This window comes from Ranitomeya variabilis, chromosome 1 (genome assembly GCF_051348905.1).
Source record: "Ranitomeya variabilis isolate aRanVar5 chromosome 1, aRanVar5.hap1, whole genome shotgun sequence".
Classification (NCBI taxonomy): domain Eukaryota; kingdom Metazoa; phylum Chordata; class Amphibia; order Anura; family Dendrobatidae; genus Ranitomeya; species Ranitomeya variabilis.
Genome location: NC_135232.1, coordinates 743,445,253 through 743,460,633, shown reverse-complemented (window position 1 = coordinate 743,460,633; position 15,381 = coordinate 743,445,253). Strand labels below are relative to the sequence as shown.

General features: G+C 46.9%; 1 protein-coding gene across 1 annotated transcript in view; it reads right to left on the bottom strand.

Annotated features, from left to right (window-relative positions):
• The window catches only part of STYX (serine/threonine/tyrosine interacting protein), a 44,774-nt gene that overhangs the window by 15,863 nt on the left and 13,530 nt on the right, over positions 1 to 15,381 (bottom strand). Inside the window, exon 6 of the mRNA XM_077269714.1 lies at positions 3,965 to 4,001. Within this exon, the coding sequence (XP_077125829.1) occupies positions 3,965 to 4,001 (37 nt within the window). The remainder of the gene's footprint in view (positions 1 to 3,964; positions 4,002 to 15,381) is intronic.

Genomic DNA, 15,381 nt, shown 5'->3' with positions numbered 1-15,381 from the left:
AAAGGTCATTGCCAAAGCAACTCCGACTGGCACCTTCCTCAATCAAGAAATAGATCCACCAGAGTACAATGGTACTGATCCAGGGGAGATCCCGAAGTATATTCCTCTCAAGAGAGTAGACAAAAACCCCCATTCTCAGATGATGCTAAGAGATTTAGTTTAGGGACAGTGGGAGAACTCCATGTGAGGTTAGTGAAGGGTTCAGCTGCCTGGAGGCCTCTCACTAGGGGAGAGTTTCTGAGGTGTCTGGATGAAGAAATCCACCTCCCCTTTTCCCATCACATGGACAGTCTCAAAGGATCTTTCTTTAAGGGAAAAACTTAGTGTTTAGGGGGGATTGTCAAGGTGAAAATATACTTTCTTATATACCTTTTGTACTTTTATATATCTTATACTGTGAAACAATAAGTTTTTCCTATCTGCTAGCTAATGTAAATGTAATTGTATTAAAGATGGTCGCCAGTGTTCAGTTTCGTTTCAGTTTAGTGTCCGAAGGCATAAGATTCATTTCTTCAGAAACGAAACTTAAGGAATGTGAAGAAAAGGAGGATCCACCAGAAGATGTCAGAACAAATCAGAAAGACTGAATGCTAGTTTAAACCCCGCCTAATGCACGCCTTCCCCTAGCACTCAATATAGTATTGTGTATTCAAGAATAAAGTTAGTTGCTGTGACCGTTACACACATGTGTGTGGATCCACGAGCATGCACTGAGATTGAACCAGCTACCTGTCTGACTCATTCTTACCCGGTACCACATGCTTATAGTTTAATTTGGAATGACTGGTCAATGAGAGTTTATTGTCGTTTACGACCCCGACAACACCAACGGGACACTTTAATAATACCCTACCTAGATGATTTTCTAGTAGTAGGAAATTCTATACCTCAATGTAATATTCGATTATCTAATACGATCTCGTCCCTACAGGAGTTAGGTTGGATCGTCAACTTTGAAAAGTCCTGGCTGAATCCAGAAACCGTTCAAGTATTTCTAGGAATCCAGCTAGACTCTGTAAGTCAGAAATGCTTCCTCCCACAGTCAAAAAGATTGACTGTACAATCAAAAGTGTCAGAGGCAATGAAAAACCCACACATGACACTAAGGAAAGTTATGTCCTTACTGGGATCATTATCCTCATGTATTCCAGCTGTACCGTGGGCTCAATTTCATACCCGTCAATTACAGTATGAAGTATTGTTGGTTCAGGGAAAAGAAGGACATCTCTGGAAAGAGTTAGTTTACTTTCCAGAGATGTCACAGAATCCCTATCCTGGTGGCTAGATATGGAGCACCTTTCAAAGGGTGTACCATGGATAATAGACCCTTCTAAGATAATTATCACCGACGCCAGCCCTATGGGGTGGGGTGCACATATGGAGGATAGTCTGGCCCAAGATATCTGGGATCAGGCACAATTAACATGTTCTTCCAATTGGAAAGAATTGAGCGGTAGAATATGCCTTAAATTATTTTCTTCCACAGATTCAAGGAGCACATGTAAGGGTTTTCTTGGACAATTCCACCACAGCGGCATATGTGAACCGTCAAGGTGGTACACGGTCAGGAAGTCTGATGGCCATAGCAGCAGACATCTTCCAGCTAGCAGAGACTCATCTCGCATCCCTAACAGCCCTGCACATCAGAGGTGTAGAAAACATCAAAGCAGACTACCTCAGCCGAAACATGTTACACCAAGGGGAATGGACCTTAAACAGAACCATATTCAGAATGATAACAAGAACATGGGGTATACCACAAATAGATCTGTTTGCCACAAGAGACAGACAAGTAAAAAGGTTCGCTTCCCTGAACTTCATGGATCATCCAGACATGTTGGACTCTCTTCACCACCCTTGGAAGTTCAAATTGGCATATGCCTTTCCTCCGACGTCTGATTCCACTAGTGATCAGAAAAATCAGGAGGGAACAAGCAAGAGTAATCCTCATTGCACCCTTTCGGCCAAGGAGACCATGGTTCTCTTGTCTCCAGACCATGTGTCTATGCGACCCATGGATTCTTCCATCAAACAAGGAGCTGCTGTTCCAGGGCCCCTTTTTCCACCCGCAAGTGAAAGGTCTTCACTTGACGGGGTGGAATTTGAGAGGCAACTATTAAGTTCGAGGGGGTTTTCAGTGGAACTAGTAAACACCCTTTTACTAAGTAGAAAAAGATCCATACCCTACTATATAGTAGGGTGGTAGAATAAATTTTTAAACTTTTATACAGTACTGTTCACCAAGTTCCAGTGACATCTATTCTAGAGTTCTTACAAAAGGGCCGAGAATTAGGGTTATCGGTAAACACCTTAAGAGTTCAGGTCTCAGCATTAGGAGCCAGGTATGGATGCAATATAGCAGCTAATAGGTGGATCTCCAGATTTATAAAGTCTTGTGAATGTAGTAACCCGGTCCATATTCCCAGTCTACCTCCGTGGGATTTAAATCTAGTACTGGAAGCCTTAACCGGCTCCCCATTTGAGCCACTAGATTCCATACCTCTAAATGTCCTAACATAAAATAGCCCTATTGGTAGCCCTAACCTCAGCTAGAAGGGTTAGCGACATCCAGGCCCTATCAGTAGACCCACCTTTCTTACTAATTTTTCAAGATTGGATAGTCTTAAAACCAGACCTCTCATACCTCCCTAAGGTGGCATCCACCTACCACAGGAAATCCACAGGAAATTTTTCTCCCTTCCTTTTTGGATTCCCCTGTAACTCCAGAACATCATAAGTTCCACACCTTAGATGTCAGAAGAGCCATCCTGACCTATATAGAAAGGTCTCAGACATGGAGGCAGAGTAGGGCTCTGTTTGTCTCCTTTCAGGGCCACAAAAGCTACCATATCTCGGTGGATCAGAGAAGCCATCTGCTTGGCCTATGCATCAAAAGGCGAGATTCCTCTAGTATGTATAAAAGCACATTCAACACGAGCCATGGCTTCCTCCTGGGCGGAACAAGCAGATGTACCAATCCATTTAATATGTAAGGCCGCAACCTGGTCAACACCTTCTACTTTTTACAACCATTAGAGACTTTATCTATCTACATCTTCTGACCTGACCTTTGGTAGAGCTGTTCTTAGTACAGTAATCCCACCCAGATAATGACTCTGAAAATCTCTCATGTGGGGTGCTGTCGTGGCGAAGGGTAAAAAGCCGAATTACTTACCGGTAATGCTCTTTTAATGAGTCCACGACAGCACCCATTTACTACCCTCCCAAATTTTGCACAATTTCCTTCTTTTAAGCTCACAAATAATGGTTGTATAGAGTTTAAGACAATTGTAATTGCTGATTATGAGTTAATACTAAAACTTTGCAGTTCCCTTTATACTCTGAAAACTAAACTGAGGAGGAGAGGGGACCGCCTCCTTTTATTCTGTAGGTTTCCTGTTCCTATGGGCAGATCCCTCTCTCGTGGGGTGCTGTCGTGGACTCATTAAAAGAGCATTACCGGTAAGTAATCCGGCTTTTCCTGTTCATTTGTACAGTTTTTCAAGAATTTTTACTTCCACTCCAAGTTTTGAAAAATGTTGTCAAATAAGGGAAAAAAAAAAAAATATATAAAAAAATTTTTTTGGGCAGCTAGCCAGCATTTGGAGCAGCGAAAAAGCTCCTTACCTGCAACTTAGGCAGTGACTAAACTAGATTACAATTCCCAACTGTTCCAGAGACTGTAAGTTAAGTAGTAAAGTGCTTGTAAAAGGTAAGCAACTCTGCAAGTGTTACCATTCCCAAAAAGGAGGCAACACTTTTAAAGAGGATTTGCACGGTGTCCTTTAAAATTAATCCCACTAGTGGGCCCTGGGAAAAAGTGACTCCATGTGCCCGATTCCCTGCCACAAACTTCTTGCTATGAAGCGCTGAGCGTGCACCATTTAGCATCGCTGCCTTCTGTCTTCGTACCCAGATGAATATTGCACTCTTCATAGTCCGGTGCTATGGCTGCACCACTTACCTCCAGGCTGTAAACATCCATCTATGAATTCCTTAGTCTGCAAGAGAATAAAAAAAAAAAAAAAAAAAAAAGTTACTGCAGTTCAGATATCTGAGGAATTCGGGGGGAGTACAATATGACCGGTACAGGCAATCGATGTGAAAATAAAGTATCAAATAGATAAAAGACCCCACATTGTTTAACCCCTTCACTCCTGAGCCTGCTTTCACCTTCATGACCAGACCAAATTTTACAATTCTGACCACTGTCACTTTATGAGGCAATAACTCCAGAACGCTTCAACGGATCCTGGTGATTCTGAGACTGTTTTCTTGTGACATATTGTACTTCACGATCGTGGTAAAATTCTTCAATATGAGTTCACATTTATTTGTGAAAAAAAAAACAGAAAACTGAAAATTGCAAAATGTTAAATTTTGCCAAATTTCCAACTTAAATTCTTATGCCCCTACATCAGAGTAGTATCACACAAAATACTTAACATTTCCCCACATGTCTACTTTACATCAGCACAATTTTTGAAGCCTCATTTTTTTCATTTTTTTTTTTTTTTTTGGGGGGGGGGGGGGGGCGCGAGCTAAGGGTTAAAAGTGACCAGCAATTTCTAGTTTTTCAAACACTTTTTGGGACCACATCACATTTGAAGTCAGTTTGAGGGGTCTATAGCAGAGGTGTCAAACTGCATTCCTCGAGGGCCGCCAACAGGTCATGTTTTCAGGATTTCCTTAGCATTCCACAAGGTGCTGGAATCATTCTGTGCAAGTGATTAAATCATCACCTGTGCAATACAAGGAAATCCTGAAAACATGACCTGTTGGCGGCCCTCGAGAAATGCAGTTTGACACCTCTGGTCTATAGGATAGAAAACACCCAAAAGTGACACCATTCTAAAGTCCTTCAGGTGCTTCACAGGAATTTTTTGGAATATGGAATTAAAGAACAAACATTTACCGTATTTTTCGGATTATAAGACGCACTTTTGTTCCCCCAAATTTGGTGGGAAAGTGGGGGGTGCATCTTACAATCCGAATCTGTGTGCTGTGGAGGACGGGGGGGCGGCTCTGGAGTGGTGTCAGGGGGCTGGCTGCAGAGACAGCAAGAAGTCATGTGCTCCCGCTCATTAGCCTCATGTAATATTCACTGCAATCGCTGACCATCACCTCGGTGCTGAAGCCGCACCCGAGTTGGTTGACAGGGTAGCAGTGCATATTACATGCGCCTGCACTCCCCCTCCTCCCATCACGAATATTCCCCCCCTGCAGGCACACACACAGCCCCCCCCAGTCACTACATGCCCCTCAGCAGGCAGGCACATGATAAAATAAACACTTAACTCACCTTCCGATGATGGCTCCGTGCTCCCAGTTCTCTCGTGGCTCTTCCTGTGTCTGTGCCGACATCCGATCATGTGATCGGCACAGCACAGTGATATCACTGTGTACCCAGTATAAATTCGTGAGGGCGAGGGCACCGATGAATATACAACTGTTGGGGCTCACCGTGGACTTGGAAACATAACAACTTAACCCATAGAAAAAGATCAAGTCCACACGGAAGGGAGCACCACAACCATATGTAAAAAATACAAAATCTTTTATTAGTATATCATTTAGCTCATTTATTCTACATAAATATTGGATCGATACGACACAGTATGCTACCTCTCCCTGAGGAAGCTGCAACTTTTGCGGCGATACGCGTGGGTTTCTTTTCCCACATCTCCTTCCCTCCTCTTTTCCATCGGTACACACATGGCCCCAGCCTGATCTCAACATTTGGATCCCACATGGTGTATGCATTTGATTATTTTTTGACAGGCAGGACCTTATACTGTGTGGTCTTTTCATTTAGCATGGCTGCATTGGGTAAAGGCCGTTTAGGCACTGATCTTTATTTGCCTGTGGGGTCTATTGTTTTCCATTGATACCTATAGGGCTATATGGTACTGTGATACTAGCAGGTCTACACTTATTTGCTCATGTGTTTTGATCTGTGAACCATGTACATATAACTAATTGTTTCTGTATACTAAGCACATTGTATATGGTTATACCACAGGCCATTATATTGTATTGTATGACCATGCTGGAGTAGTTGGGGATGTGGGTTGTCACTCTTTTCCTACATCATCATATTAGGATATGACTTGTGTACAAGATTTGTGCTGTTGCTGCACTTTTAATGTTTTTATCCGTTTTTCTGTGTGATGTATTTTTATGTGTTACATTATTTTTTGTAAAAGCTTAATAAAAGATTTTGTATTTTTCACATATGGTTGTGGTGCTCCCTTCCGTGTGGACTTGATCTTTTTCTATGGGTTAAGTTATCACTGTTTCCCAGGCATCAGATCATGTGACCTGGGCACAAAGTGCAACCGAGGAGCTGGGAGCACGGAGCCATCATCGGAAGGCGAGTTAAGTGTTTGTTATTATAACATGCGCCTGCCTGCAGGGGGTCATGTAGTGACTGGGGGGGGGGGCCCATGTGCGTGCCATATAGAGAGAGGGGGGCTTATAGTGACGGGGGGGGGGAAGGGCATATCCAGGATGAGATGGGGCAGTGTGCCAGCAGCACATGGGGGCAGTGTGCAAGCAGCACAGGCCCCCCCCCCCCCCAATGTGCCAGGATGGGGGGGGGGGGGGGGGTTATATATAGATACCAGGATGAGGGACATATATGATTTGTAAGACGGACACTGGCATTATAAGTCAGACCCCCATTTAACAAAATTATTTTTCTCTTTTTCTTCACCAAATTTGGGGGTGCGTCTTATAAAGCAAAAAATACGGTAACCTTGTCAAAAATTTTATTTTATTTTCACAAGGGTAGCAAGGAAAAAAAAATAAATATGGAACCCCAATATTTGTTGTGCAATTTCTCCTGAGCATGTTGATACCCGATGTGTGGGGAACCCCATTAATTGGGTGCACGGTAGGGCTTGGAAGAGAAGGAGCACCATTTGACTTCTTGAATGTACAGTCTGCTGGTATAATTAGACAACTCCATGTCGTGCTAGGAGAGCCCCTGGTGTGCCTAAACGGTGGAAACCGCCCACAAGAGACCCCATTTTGGAAACGAGACCCCTCAATGTACTGATGTAGATGTGTATTGAGCGCATTGAACCCTCAGGTGCCTCACAAAAATGTATAACATTGAGCCGTGTAAAGATAAAAAAAAAAAAAATTAATTCCCCACAAAAATGTTTGTTTTAAAGCCCCAAATTTAGCATTTTCTCAAGGGTAACAGGAGAAATTGCACAACAAATTGTATGGTGCCATTTCTCCCGAGTACGCAGATACCCGATATGTGGGGGTAAAGGAGATTTGTGTACTCACCGTAAAATCTCTCTTAGCCTCTAATTGGGGGACACAGGACCATGGGTGTTATGCTGCTGTCCACTAGGAGGCGACACTATGCATAATCTGAAAAAGATTAACCGTGGCTCCTCTGCAGTATACACCCCTGGACGGCGTCAGCCTTCTCCAGTTTTGTGCAAAAGCATTAGGAGGAACATAACATGAATAACAGACATGCCTATCAGAAGGCCACTATGTACGAGCTCAAGGAATAATATGAGAACTCAACAGTAACAACGGCCCGTAAAGGGCAACAGGGTGGGAGCTGTGTCCCCCAATTAGAGGCTAAGAGAAAGATTTTACGGGGAGTATACAAAAATGTCCTTTACTCTGTCGTCTCATTCAGGGACACAAGACCATGGGACGTCCCAAAGCAGTCCCTGGGTGGGAAGCAATGGACAAATATTGTGCAGACAGGCTCCTAAACTTGGGGCACCGCCGCCGGCAGAACCAGTCTACCCAGGCTTGCGTCCGCTGAGGACTGGGTATGAACTCTGTAGTGTTTAGTAAACGTGTGTAGGCTAGTCCAAGTGGCCGTCTTACACACCTGTTGTGCCGAAGCCTGGTGCCGAATGGCCCAGGAGGCCCCAACCGCCCGTGTAGAGTGTGCTGTAACACCGGCTGGAAGAGGAGAATTCTTAAGGCGGTAGGCCTCTTGTATGGTAGATATAATCCACCTGGCAAGGGTAGCTTTGGAAGCCGGCAGACCCTTGCAGCCGCCTTCTGGAAGAAGGAAAAAGAGAATCAGACCTCCGGAAGGACGCAGTCCTAGACATATATACGCAATACCCTGACAAGGTCAAGCGTATACAGAGCCTTCTCCACTCTATGAACCAGGACCGTACAAAGGGAAGGCAGAGAAATTTCCTCATTGAGGTGGAAGGTGGACACAACCTTCGGAAGGAAGGATGGGACCGTACTGAGGACTACCTTGTCCTGGTGAAAAGCCAGAAAGGGCCGTCTGCAGGAGAGTGCTGTCAGTTCAGACACCCTGCGTAGCGAGGTGATTGCCACCAGGAAAACCACCTTCTGGGATAGAAGGCGGAGAGGGACCTCCTTAAGAGGTTCGAAGGGTGGTCCCCGCAATGCTGTCAGGACCAGGTTGAGGTCCCACGTTTCTAGTGGTCGTCTGTAGGGGGGAACCAATCGGGAAACCCCCTGAAGGAATGTCCTTGCGGCTTGGTAGTAATGCGCCTTTGAAAAAGCACTGAGAGGGCAGACACCTGACTCTTAAGCGAGCCCAGGGACAGCCTGGCCTCCAGACCCGATTGAAGAAAACCAAGTAGTTTGGGGAGGGAATAAGGGAATGGGGTCTGGCCACGAGACTCGCCCCAAGTAAAGAAAGCTTTCCAGGTACGGTAATAAATCTTAGAGGCTGGCCTCCGTGCCCTGATCATGGTTCCAATGACGTCCGGTGAGAGCCCTGCCTGGGTTAGAACCCAGGTCTCAAGGGCCACGCCGTCAAATTGAGAGCCCCTGAGTTCTAGTGGTAGAACGGGCCTTGTGATGGAAGAGCGGGGCGGTCGGGGAGACGCCAGGGGGCGTCTGCTGTAAGTTGTACGATGTCGGCGTACCATGTACGTCTGGGCCAGTCCGGTGCGATTAGGATGGTTGGAACTCCCTCACCACCCTGGGTATCAGGGGGAGAGGTGGAAAAATGTACAGAAGCTGGAACCGGGTCCAGTCCTGAACCAGAGCGTCTGCTCCGAGCGACCGCAGATCGTGTGTTCTGGCCATGAAGCTGGAGACCTTGGCATTGAAGTAGGATGCCATTAGGTCCACATCTGGGGTCCCCCAGCGGTGACAGATCTGGCGAAAAATTTTGGGATGGAGAGACCACTCTCCCGAGTCTATTTCTTGTCGGCTGAGGAAGTCTGCTTCCCAGTTGTCCACACCCGGAATGTGGACCACCGAGAGAAATGACCGTGTCCTCTGCCCAGTGGAGGATGTGTGACACTTCTCGCATCGCCTGGGTACTGCGGGTCCCCCTTGGTGATTCACATATGCCACGGCATTGTCTGACTGTATTCTGATGTGAGGCTGCCAGTCAGTGATGGAAGGCCCTCAATGCCAGAAGGATGGCACAAATTTCCAGGATGTTGATGGGCATGGTCGCTTCCACTGGGGACCACTTGCCCTGTGGTGTAGGTGCGCTGCACCCCAACCCATCAGGCTCGCGTCGGTGGTCAGAACCTTCCATTGACCTGTGAGAAAGGATTTCCCCTTTGTTAGCGAGGTTGGCTTGAGCCACCAGTGCAGGGACGTCCTGGTTGACGACATTAGCTGGAACTCCTTGTCGAGAGAAAAGGGATTCCTGTCCCAGGACTTGAGAATGGCTAGTTGGAGAGGCCTGAGGTGAAACTGGGCAAATGGGACCGCTTCTATTGCTGCCCCCATCTTGCCGAGAACTCAAGGCAAACCGGAGAGATCGAGGGGGTTTGCGGAGGAGGGTGTGAACTACTAGGCGGAGAGCCAGTGCCTTGTCCTTGGGAAGGAGCACTAGACCCCTGGAGGTGTTGAATAGCATTCCAAGGAAGGTCAGGGACTGACTGGGTTGGTGATGACTTTTGTAGGTTTATTAACCAGCCCATGCGACTGAGTGTATCGGTTGTGATTGAGACGCTGAGCTCGCAGTCCTTGAAGGTGGGAGCCTTGATGAGTAGCTCGTCCAGGTATGGAACGACCATGCCTCTGGAGTGCAGGACATCCATGGTGGCTGTCATGACTTTGGTGAACACTCTGGGAGCCGTGGCGAGTCCAAACGGGAGAGCCACGAATTGGTAGTGGTCCTGGCCTATTGCGAGCCTGAGAAACCTCTGATGGGTAGGTGCAATAAGTATATGCAGGTATGCGTCTTGTATGTCTATGGAGGCGAGATATTCTCCCTTCTCCATGGATGCAATGATGGACCGAAGGGACTCCACGTGGAAGTGACGGACACGTACATATTTGTTGAGCTGTTTTAGGTCTAGTATGGGCCGTACGCTGCCTTTCTTGGGAACTACGAACAGATTGGAGTAGAACCCTCAGAAGCGGTCGGTCGTGGGGACCGGTACTATGACTCCTGCTTGAAAAAGCGAGGAGACCGCTTGGTGGTAGGCACGAGCCTTGGCTGGTGGTTTTGGGGGAACAGAGGAAGAATCGGTCCGGTGGGTTGGAGGTGAAGTCTATTTTGTATCCGGAAGACACTAGTTCCCTGACCCACCTGTCTTCTGTAATAGGCAGCCAGATTTGATTAAAGAGCAAGTTGGCCGCCTACTGGTGTGGTGTCTTCCGGAGTCTGTGAGTCATGATGAGAAGAAAGTCTGAGATCTTCCTCCTCTGGGCTTAGGCTGGCCTGCTTTTGACTGCCATGTCTTGTCCGACCTTTGCGCCGATCGTGAGTTGTCCCTGCGTGGGGAACGGTTACGATTTTGTGTTGGACGCAAGATGGACCAGCCCGAGAAGATCCAAAAGGATCGGAATAGAGTTTGATTACGCTTCTTGTAAGTGCGTTTAGGTCTGAGTTGGATATCATCGTGTCCAACTGTTCACCGAAAAGTCTCCCACTGAGGTAGGGGGAGGTGCGTGAGGGACTTTGAGGCTGCGTCCGCTTTCCATTCCCGCAGCCAGAGGATACGCCGAATTGTGATGGCGTTTCATGCTATCCCCGCTACTCCCCTTGCTGAATCCAGAGCTGCATGAAGCATGTAATCTGCTACAACTGCCATTTCAACCGCTTGGTCTGACAGCTCAGGAGCGGATGCTTGGAGAGCTTGTAAATTTTTTTTCCCAGGCCAGAATGGCCTTGGCAGCCCAAACTGAGGCGAACGCAGGAGCCAGGGATGCCCCTGCTGCCTCGAAAATTGAACGAGCCATGCATTCCGGTCTGCTGTGTCCCTGAGGGTTGAGCTATCTGGCAGTGAAAGGAGGGTCTGTGCTGCTAGCCTAGAGACTGGGGGGTCCACTTCGGGTGGATCTGTCCATTCCTTGGTGTCCTTCTGCAGGAAGGGGTACCTCGCCTCCAGATATTTGCGTTTAGCGAATTTTTTGTCAGGCTGTGAGCGGCTTTTTAAGGATCGCCTTAAAACTCTGGGTGGTTAGAGAAAACCTTAGGCGGTTTCAGAGGTCCTTCAAAGGAAATCTTATGTTCTGGGGCCTCTGGTGGCGGATCAGAAATGTCCAGCACCCGATGGATGGAAGAGATTAGGTCTTCAACTAGCCCTGTATTGCTAGGGGGGGATTGGGATCAGGGACCCCTCCATTTCCCTGTCTGAGTCAGAGTCGCAGATGCCTTCCGAATCCTGTGTATCACTGAGGCGTCCCCTAATGGGTGAGCTGGGGAGGAGGCCTTCTCTGGTCGGGGATTGCGGAGATCTACATTGTCTGTCCCTGGAATGGGACTGTCTAGATGACCTGGAGCTACAGTGTCTCTCCCTGGAGGGGGATGATCGTGTGCTATGGGATGACGCAGATGAACTTGATCTTTGAGTCCGCTTGCGTCTTGACCTAGACATGGATGTGCCAGGGTCATCTTGATCCTGAGTCAAGCTTTCCCTTTGCTGGGTAACGGTCATAGCCGAGGCATGACCCTGCAGAGCCTGAAGCAATGTGGAGGTTAGGATATCTATAGACTGCGTCATATAGATTGCGACATCTGAGTAGCCCATTCCGGCGTGGCATTCGACACCGAAGCAGTGGCAGGGGCTTCTTGGGGCTCTGACACATTAGTCTGTATACAGTTCTGGCAATGCGGGTACATGCTGCCACTGGGGAGAGCGGTCCCGCAGGCTGTGCAGAATGCATAATAGCAGTTCTGCCTGGTTCTCTTGGACCTTGAGCCCGGCATAGTGCACAGAGGAAGGGCTAGCTATGTAGGAGGACCCTATAGTGATGCAGAGAAGCCTATAGGGGAGCCTTATAGGGAATATGGATTCACAGCTGAGTAAAAAACCCAGCTGTGATATTACCCCACCAGTGTGCCCCTAGGTCCAGCGCCGAAGAACCACAGTCCTGTGCCCCCTGGAGACTGGCTGCCTGGTCCTGCAGACCGGGAGATGAAGGGTTAATCTGCAGCAGAAAATGGCCGCTGAGAGGGAGAGGAAGGGGGGGGGGGGGGGGGGGGAGGGGGCGGAGAGCTGGAAAAAGGCGGCAGAACTGTGTAAAAACGCGCCCTCTATGACACTGTAGAGTCATATTTGTTATCTGGGGGGCGGAGAGGAGGCGGTAGCTTCAGCTAGGCCGAAGCCGGGGCCTAAATTAGATGCCTGATGCCCAGAAGGGCTCCAGGCCGGCGTGAAAATCCAGAAGGGGGTCGGATCTGAACCGGACTCCCCCGGATTTAAAGGCAGGATAGCGGTGGGGCTATAAGCGGATGGGGGCCCGGTGTGGGGTCCCCCTGGGGCAGTATAGAAATGGTGCTGCCGCAGAGACAGAGGCGCAGGGAGCCCTGTGTATTGCGCCATGCCTGCACTCCCCCCAGCCCCGACAGGAGCCCGCAGCTAGGCTGGGGTCCCTGGATGCAGGCGCAGTGTGCTGGCCCATTGCTGGGAGCTGCAGAGTGCTGCCTGTACAGCCCTACCTGAGGCGTCTCAGGATTAGGGAGGGTGCTGTGTGACCATCAGGGGGCTTTATCCTCGCCTCGACCTCAACCCAGAAACCAAAAGGAATTGGGGAAGGAGGGGGGTCTCGACTTCGAACCAGCACCCGAGGGACTGGGGAAGGAGCGACATGGGGGATAGCCATCTCCACTTCAACCGGGCACCTAGTGATAGGGGGCCGAGGAAGGAGCCATGCCGGGAGTCTCGCAGTAGACCCTCTTTTCTTCATCTGTAATCCCGTCGGAAAAACGGAGTAAAGAAAAGAAAAATTTTAGGTGTGCCTCCTATGCGACACCAAGCAAAAACTGGAGAAGGCTGACGCCATCCAGGGGTGTATACTGCAGAGGAGGACCACGGTTAATCTTTTTCAGATTATGCATAGTGTCGCCTCCTAGCGAGGCAACACAGTAATACTGTTTAGGCGCACGGCAGGGCAAAGAAAATAAGTGACTTTTTTGAACGCAGACTTTGATGGAGTAGTAAGCCGGCGTCATGTCTCATTTTGATGGCACTGATGTGCCTAAACAGTGGAAAAACCCACAAGTAACAATTTTAGAAACTAGGCCCTTGAAGCAATGTATTTAGATGTGTATTGAGCACCTTGAATCCCCATCTGCCTTTAAGTTTATAACTCAGCAGTGAAGTAAAATCAGTTTTTCCCACCAAAATGTTAATTTAGACCCAATTTTTTTGTTTTCATACGTATAGCAGGAGAAAATGTACCCCAAAATTTGTTGTGTAATTTCTCCTGAGTACACCCGTACCCCATATGTAGGGAAATACTACTCGAGGCACAGTGCAAAGCTCAGAAGGAAGGAGGCGCCATATTGGAGTTCACATTTTGCTGGAATGGTTGGAGGGTGACATCACATTGGCAGAGCACCTGAGGTGCCATTACAGCAGAACCCCCCACAAGAGACACCATTTTACAATCTGAACCTCTCAATGAATTCCTCTAGGGGTGCAAAGATCATATTGACGCCACTGGTGGGTCACAGAATTTATACCATTGGGCAATGAAGAAAAAAAATATTTTAATCCCCAAAATTTTATTAAGAGTTTTTTTTTTTTTTTTAAACTGTAAATTTTTATTAAAGTTTTTTAAGTTAACAAATGGACAAAAATCCAGACAGTTACAATCAAAGACATATGAAATTGAAACGTTACAATGACAAGGCAGTGTGGGAACACAGAGGAAGGAGCTCACTAGGACAATAAGATGCTTATATAACGAATATAAAATGGGTCAAACACCCATAATCCCGAGCGAGTCCCGATGCCAAGAATCCACCATTATACCTTAATTAGAAAGTTACAACAAAAAGCATATATAGAAAAGTAAAAAAAAAAAATCATCATGGGAAAATCCTCATACGGAAAAGGACACGACACTCACAAAAAGGAAGGGAAGGAAGGGGGAAAATTTAACATCTGAGAAGAGGAAGGGCCAATGAATTAAAGATGACCTAAATATTTCTCTGAGCCCAATAGTAATCCCATGGGGCCCATACGAAATCAAAATTCTCCACTTTAGCATTCAGAAGAGCTGTCAAATATTCCATCTAATATATATTTCTATCAGTCTTCTTTACAGGGGGAGTAACTTGTAAATTATATAATTTGCTATAGAAATAAATTAATTCCGAAAATACAGTTGGATTATAGTGGATCATGCCATCCACTCCTCTCAGAGCCTGGAGATAAGAGTTCAGGGCTCCCTCAGTAAACTAGCCAAGAGAGCAAGGGCTTTATTACCATTCTCGTACTATTTTTGCTTCGTATAAAGAAGTTTTTCAACTTTACGCATTGAAAGATCATTTAGTTTATTTCTAGTCGCTATAATATTCAAGATTATCACAGAGGGAGAGACTGCTAACCGACGCTCCTCCTTAATCAATTGAGAAGTTAATTTGTTGAATTCAAATTTAACATCTTTTTAATCTGGAACATTAATTAACACAATAACCCCTCATGACAGCCTTGTAGGCTTCCCACGGAACTGAAGGAGAAAAAACTGAGCCCTCATTCAGATGGAAAAAGTCAGCGAGATGGTTCAATAAAAGTTTTCCGAATTGTTGGATCTTTACTCAGGAACTTGTTCAACCGCCAGTGGTACTCCCTGGTAAACGGTTGGGTAGATTTAAGAATCAACACCATCAGATTTTATATTTTAACACTGAGAAATGGGTAAAAATGGCACCAAAATTTGTCCCACAATTTCTGCTGAATGTAGAAATAACCCAAATGTGGCTGTACAGTACTGCTTAGCCATACGGTGAGACTCAGGACAAAAGGAGCACTATTGGCAGATAGCGCTCTGTCCCTCCCGAGTCTCATCATATGGCTAGGCAGTACCGTTATACAGAAGGCATCCTAGAGCAGAATTTTCTGTAATAGGGGTTTTGTCTATGGATTTTGCAAACTGAGTGCTAAAAGAGCAGAATCCTCCCTCAAGTGACCCCATTTTGGAAATTCTAGCCCT